The 7,872-nt window shown below is 33.1% G+C and overlaps 1 protein-coding gene across 1 annotated transcript in view; it reads left to right on the forward strand.

Moving 5' to 3' along the window:
- Positions 1–7,638, forward strand: part of LOC306652551 (uncharacterized protein) — a 57,520-nt gene extending 49,882 nt beyond the window's left edge. Inside the window, exon 6 of the mRNA XM_079125384.1 lies at positions 7,472–7,638. Coding sequence (XP_078981510.1) covers positions 7,472–7,475 — 4 coding nt within the window. The 3' untranslated portion in view covers positions 7,476–7,638. The remainder of the gene's footprint in view (positions 1–7,471) is intronic.
- Positions 7,639–7,872: the final 234 nt, after the last annotated feature.

Consider the following 7,872-nt stretch of genomic DNA (forward strand, 5'->3'; position numbering starts at 1 on the left):
TGTTTTAACACAGGGTATTGTCAAGTTGTAGAGGTCCTCACTAATTTCCTGAAGCTAGCTTTGAGCTTAAAATGCTTCTGCCTCAACCTACCAATTTGCTGGGATTACAGGCATGCATCACCACACCCTGCAAAATGGGGTATTTTCTGTAGGTGATATCCATTCTGAAGAACCAGTACCACAATTTTCAACCTAGCTTACTTGGTCATTGATCCATGAATAACCAAGAGAGAGGGCAGTCTGCATCTTGCTACCTTGTCTTGGGTTATTAAATGTCTGTTCCACTTTAGGTAAAAAGAAAATTTTATGATAGCTATTAATTGGATTTCAAATTCAGCCTTCAAGACAGACAGTTTCTGAGAATAAACTGTTCTCAAGTTCTGCTGATATAGTGGCTCTCAGTCTGAAATGGAATTAATAGTGTGTTCATTGAAGGGCTTGGTTGTGACTCAGTGTAGAACACGTCTCTGACTTGTGAGACACTGATTTAGATTCTCAGCACCACACATAAATTAATTAATTAAAGGTCCACCAACAAAATGGGTATGTTCATTGACTATTTCATAATTTGAAAAACTTGAGGCAGAGTTTTATAAAACAGCTTATATTTTAATCAAATCAGTCAAGAAATAGCATTTCATATAGGTGAATCCAAATTTTACCAGAGTTTATTGAGAAAAACCTACCTACCCAACTTTATTATATATTTTTGCTCTAAAGTTATCCCACTGAAACGTACCCTGTTGGTGCCTGTCTTACATTGGTTGAGCTCTACTATCAATCTCATTTAAAGGTAAAGTGATATTTTTTGCAACTAATTTTCTTGTTCTTAATATTGAATTTTGAGGTGTTAATACTTGAAACTTAGCAATGGTTTCCTTGATATATTTTTTTGCAAATTCGATCAGGAAAAATAAAACATGTTAAAAGAATTACATTGATATTTTTTAAAATGTATAAATGCCAGTGTTACATTGAGTATTTTAGTGTAGGGGGGCTGGAGAAAACTGGGCTGGAAAATACATATGACAATAAAACTGTATTAGGAATGAATTTCTCATTTCAGAAGAAATAGAAAATTTGGTCAAGGATTTTTTGTTATGTGAACATTAGTGTGAAATTTAAATAATACATGATTTTTAACATTCATGCTCAAGTTATTTTTTGTAGAATCATAGAATTTCCCTCATGCCTTTAATTTGACATAAGTAAAGCACATTGCTTGCAGGTTTTTTTTTTTTTTTTTTTTTAATTGGACCCTTTATATTTTACTACCATATGTTTCTAGGAGAACTTTTTCACTATTTCTATTCTTGGCCCCAGTTTTGCACTAAAATAATGTTAGAAATTATGGAAATATAGAAATTTAGAGTATGTATATTAATTTATAAATTAGGGGCTACAGTTGTAGCTCAACGCTACAGCACTTACCTAGTTTGTGTGAGGCACCAGGTTCAAGCTTCACCATCACATAAAACTATGTAAATAAATAAAGGTCTGAAAATATGATAAAATTATAAAATATTTGCCCTTAAAAGGGATTTCACCACGCCTTCTGGCTCTTTCTACTAAGAGTATATTTAAAACTCTTCATTTAATTGAAGATAGATGTCTTGTGCAAAATAATAATCAGTTCTAGAAGCAGAAACTCAATTACCGTATGATGATGTTACTTTCATAAATTTTTGTATCTTAGTGTATCCAAGCCCTTATGTCACATTCTGAGATTCCAGATTTTAAAAGTTATTTGCTTAGTTATGTAACTATTCACTTCATAGCTTTTGATTTTTAATGAGTTTATGAAAGTTAATACATATGTTTGCATATTTTCTGGAGCAGCTACAATAAGTTTTCAAATGTAAGAACTTCTTAATTTTTGAACACTAATTTGTGGAAAAAAATTGCTATATAATGAAGTGTTATAAATAACATGCATGAAATGATTATCAGTTAACTCTACTGAATTCTAAAAACTATGCTTTAAGTTTGTATTCACTTTTGATGTCCAGGATATATAAATTCAGATGAGTTATCTTGAATTGGTGCCATGAAAAGAAGCAAACAAGTTAGAGAAGTGTCATAAATATGAAAGTAGGAACCAGAATATCCTCCAAACTTCCTCTAATTTTGAAGCATATATTTGAACTTAAGATGAAGATTTGCATATTTTTTTAAATGATTTACTCCAAGACTCAGTATACCCTTGCAGAAAACCTCTCTCCAATGTCTGTTCTTTGAGCAATCTCTGTCACCATTCTTTGTTATTTAGTAAATCTTTTCTTTGAGTAACTGTGTGTGGTTTCCATTCACTGCCCCCACGAGATTGTGGCATTCTTCTTCTCTTTCTTGGAAGGATCAACATTTATACTTACATTTATTGTTAGTTATTTGACACACAGGATGGACAGAGTGTACACTCTTTGTGATTCAAACCGATTTTATTTATAAGGTACTCTTAAATCTTAAAGCTCAGGTCTCATGCTTTCAGCTCATGAGATAATTTGTGCCAATAGAAGTCACAAAAGCTCATTCAAAATATCACATTTAAATTTCTTTTTAAAAACACTCTAAACTACAGATGGTTGTAATTTATCCTAGGTAATTTGCATTGATAAAATAGTTTTATGAATGTCAGTATTTGTGCAATTATCTTGGAAGTAAGGGGAGTAATATTTCAGATCTTTCTTTTATCTCTAATCATTCTCAACCCCATGAGAAGACATAGCTTAGTAAGTTGAAGAATTGAAGCTTGATTTTATATTGGAATGGCTCAGAAATGTGTTCTCTTTCTCTTGTATCCTGCAGTAAAGGAAACTACTATGATAATTTTTCATATCTGGTGCATTTACACCTAAATATTTTTTCCTTTTAGAATATCCCTGGAGAAGAAGGAGAATCACATCAAGCCTCTAATGAATCGAGAAAAGAGGGTAAACTGTTTAAAGAATACCTAGTGTTGAGCTGCTCATTGATTTGAAATTATGGACCTTTTTCCTATACTCTCAACTTTGTTTTTATTATTATAGAAGCAAACACTGACACTAGGGAACCAGAAATCAGAACATTACATGACAACTGTAATGCTGGTTGTAAAAAGAAAAAGGTGGTTGAAACCACTCTTGTAGAACATTGCAGCGTAAAGAACAATCCACGTTTTCTCTTCACATTCGTTGGCCCAAAGGTAAAACAAAAAAAAAAAAAAAAAAAAAAAAAAAAAAAAGATTTTCCCAATTGTTTTTACATATCATCTCTCATATGCACATAATGATGCCAAACAACCTAGATATAAGTTTAAGGCCTTGGGGTTCTAATAAGGTTAGCAACAGTTGTGGTTTATGTATAGAATCAACATTTGTAGAATATGGTGGGAATAGTCAATTCTGTGGTAAGTCATCATATAACAAAAGAATCAGAATGCAAGCCAAAAGCATGACTTGATTAATATAAGTAGACAGAATTCATTTATGAAGGGAAAGTTATACTTGGTCTGTGGTATGTTATGGTGAGTTCCTCCTCTTTCTTTTTTTTTCCCCCCTCCCTAACCCTAACTCTAATCCTAACACTAACCCTTCCCTCCCCCCATTATGTGTCATCATCCACTTATTAGCGATATCATTCGTCCTTTGGCTTTTTGAGATTGGCTTATCTCACTTAGCATGATATTCTCCAATTTCATCCATTTGCCTGCAAATGCCATAATATTATCATTCTTGATGGCTGAGTAATATTCCATTGTATATATATATATATATATATATATACCACAGTTTCTTTATCCATTCATCAGTTGAAGGACATCTAGGTTGGTTCCACAGTCTGGCTATTGTGAATTGAGCAGCTATGAACATTGATGTGGCTGTATCTCTGTAGTATGCTGATTTTAAGTTCTTTGGGTATAGGCCAAGGAGTGGGATAGCTGGGTCAAATGGTGGTTCCATTCCAAGTTTTCTAAGGAATCTCCACACTGCTTTCCAGACTGCCTGCACTAATTTGTAGCCCTACCAGCAATGTATGAGTGTGCCTTTCTCCCCACATCCTCTCCAACACCTGTTGTTGCTTGTAACTTCCTCCTCTTTCTAATTCCTCAGGGCTTTGTAATGAAGGGCCATGGAATATTGTCAACTCTTTTCCTGCAGCTATTGAAATTAACTTATGATTTTATCCTTGATTCATTATCTGGTGTATTACTTTTATTACTTTTCATATATTAAACCATTTTTGCATCACTTCAATAAAACCAGCTGGCTCATGGTGTATGGTGTGTGTGTGAGTGACCCCAGAGACTTAACCTAAGTGTACTCTCTAATTGTCCACAACTTCAGCTCCTTTTGTTGTTCACTTTGAGCCCAGGTCTCTAAATTGACCAGGTTGACTGAAACTACAAATCATCTGACACAACCTCCTGAATTTCTGGGAATGCAAAAATATACCACTTTGTCCAGCAGTGTTTGTTGTTTTTAATGTGATGTTGAATATATTTTGCAAGCATTTTATAAAGATTTTTAGACTACAACACTCAAAAATATTGGCCTGTAGTCTTCTTTCCTTGTGTCCTTATTTTCCTTTTCAATCAGGGTAATACTGACTTTGTAGAATTACTTTGGAAGTGTCTTTCCTTCTCTCTTACATATAATGGTAGGGCAATGGTATCAGTTCTTCTTTGAATATCTGATAAAATTCAGTCCTGTGTTCACCTCTGATCCTGGAGGCTTTTTATACTGCTTCAATATAATTACCTGTTAGGTTGGAATTTTGCAATTCTTTGATTTTTTTTTAGTTGTTTAGATTCATATCTACTATTTCATACATGTATTATAGGCTTTCCAGTTTTTACCATATCAGTCTTTATAATGTTTTTCTAGATGTTTCTGTTTATTGAACAATAAGTTTTTCCAGATAATTCCTAGTAGTGTTCTGTATTTCAGTGATGTCTGTTTTAATATTTCTCTTTTGGTTTCTAGGTTTATTTATTTGTTTCTTCTTTCCTTTCATTACCTTGGTTAGGGGTTTATCTATTTTGATTCCCTTTTTAAAAATAAACTCTGTTCCTTTATTACTTTGTAGTTTCCTTTATTTTCTGTTTTATACTTTGAACTCTGATAAGTAGATTTCTTTTATTCTACTTGTTCAAATTGATTTATTATTGTTTTTCTAATACCTTGGGTTGCAACATTAGGTTTTTTATTTGAAATCTCTCAGATTTTTAAATGTAGACAGTCATTTTTATGAAGTTCCTTCTTACAACTGCTTTTGCTAGATCAGAGGAGAGAGATGGGAAGGGAAAAGAAAGGGACTACTATGTAAATTTAAGTATATGTCATATGTATAAATATGCTTCAATAAAAGAAAAACACTGGAAAAAAAGAACTGCTTTGATTGTGTCCCATCGATTCTGGGATGCTGTATTTCTATCCTCATTTTGTTCTGAGGTTTTAAAAATTTACTCCAACTTCATCAGTGATCCATTGAACAAGCAAATGTATTGTTCATTTTTCAAGTGTTCATACAGATTTTGCAGATTTTTATTGTGGTTTAATTCTTTTTCTTAGTTTATTATTATACATAAGATCAGGGTTAATTTTGACACAATTAGAAAGCATGGAATAAAACTTTCTCCAATAAGTACCCAATACTTTCCCACTCCCTTCCATCCTCCCTCCTGACATTACCTTCCTCTAGTCCACAGATCATTCTTCTGTTTGTTTATAGTTGTCTTAATTTGTGCTTTATGGATATACATAAGGTCAAAGTCACAGTGGTTTTCTCACATGTGTACACAGGAAAGTTTGTTCAGATTCATTCCACCATTGCTCTCTTTGCTTTCCCTTCTCTCTCCAGCCTTAATTCATTTCCTCTACTCATCTGTTCTCTGTTTTATTTTTCATAAAATTCTCCATTTTTACCCTTTATTTTTGTCTAGCTTCTTCAAATGACAGAAAACATTTTTGAAATAATGGAAACCTTTTACTTTCTAAGTCTCTTTTCTATTTTACTTAGTATGATATATTTTCCTGTTTCATTCATTTACCAGCAAATGCCATGATTTCATTCTCATTTATGACTTAATAAAACTTCATTATAGGGGCTGGGATGGTAGCTTAGTTATAGAGCACTTGCCTGGCACATGTTAGGAACTGGGTTTGATCCTCAGCACCACATTAAAAAAACAAAGATACTGTATGCATCTACAAATAAAAATATTTTTAAAAATCATATCCACATATATACATATATTCCTTTATATACATATATGTGTATATATATATACACATATTTATATATATAGTTATTTAATCTGCTGATTTGTACCTAGATTGATTACATTGTCTGTCTATGTTGTATTGTGCTGCTATATACATTTTATTTCTACAAATATATATATATATATGTTTATTTTAGATCTTTTGACTATGTATCAGTAACTCAGATAGCTGGATCATACAGTTGTCCTATTACTATTGTTTTGAAGTTTCTCTATAATGCTTTCCAGGGTGATGGTGCTAATTTGCAGTTCCATAAACAGCACATGAGTGAACCTTTACTTTGCATCCCTGTTAACATTTATTAATAGTTGACATTCAAACTGGATTAAAGTTTCAATGTACTCTTGATTTGTATTTACCTTACTGCTAGATATGTTGAACATTTTTTTCATAAACTTATTGCCATTTGCATTTCTTTTTTAAAGAAGTATCTCTCTAGTTCTTTTCTCCATTTATTTCTTGGGTCAATTGTTATTTGGAGATAATTGTTGTAAGAATTTTACACATTCTGCATGTGAATCTCATATTTGAGAATAAGGTGGCAAAAATCTTGCCCCATTCTGTAGGCTTATTTCCTATGTTATTGTTTCCATTGGTGTGTAGAAGCTTTTTAATTTGATGCCATCCCAACTCCTGATTCTTGGTTTTATTTATGCACCTCATTATTGATATTAATTTTGCCAGGGCATCTCTCTGAGTCTTCCTCAGAAGTGCATTGGTCATTTATCTTGTGATGCATATCAAAAAGAAAAACATGGCATAACAGGACCTATAGAAGGTAAGAACCACATATTATAAAATAACTTTGGCTAATATTTATTTAAAACATGGGTACTAGTAGATTCTAATAGTTGAAGAATTAAACATAATAAATATATAGAAAGGAAAAAGAGTGAAATGGTAATGTGACATATCTTAAGTTTCAGTAACAGATTAAATTGAGAATGTCAATAAAGGAGTTAAATTCCATTTCAGGATCTACTTAGTGTGGAGGTCCTCTCTGCCATGTCCCACATGGAAAAGGAAAGGGTTAACTGCTGGAGGAAGATGTTGGCTGTTTTACAGTCTATTTCCCAAAAACTTATGTACTCAAGCAACACAAGAGCCAATAATCTTTTTAAATGAGAGGGGGCATGACAGGTCTGGCCATACCATCTCTGGCCTCTAACAGCAATTACTCATCCAACTCTTTTATTTTTAATACACAGGTAAAGGGGTTAAAAACCTGGAGGAGCTTCTTCTGTGATTGACAGGATAGAGTGGAGTTAGGGAAGCCATTCTCTTAGGGGAGATATTCCAGAAGGACACAGGAAACCACTGGAACGCAGCACCATATGCCTCCTGATAATCTGGGACAGACTTTTGTGCCTGTTAGTTCCTGGAAATCAGGCCTCTGCATTCCATGGCTCAGCCTAGTCTGATTCTGTTAAATAAGGATGGCCTCTCATAGCTTATATCAGAGGAAAGTTGGTAAATATAAAAGGGGAGAGGAGAAGAGAGAACAAAGAATAAGAAATATCACAAAAGAAGTGGGCGCACATTTTGAAGGGAGGTAAGCTCAGGTTAAATATTAGAAAGTGGAAGAGCACAGCATTAGATTAAACTAAGT

Source organism: Sciurus vulgaris, assembly GCF_902686455.1.
Source record: "Sciurus vulgaris genome assembly, contig: HiC_scaffold_272_arrow_ctg1, whole genome shotgun sequence".
Lineage (NCBI taxonomy): Eukaryota > Metazoa > Chordata > Mammalia > Rodentia > Sciuridae > Sciurus > Sciurus vulgaris.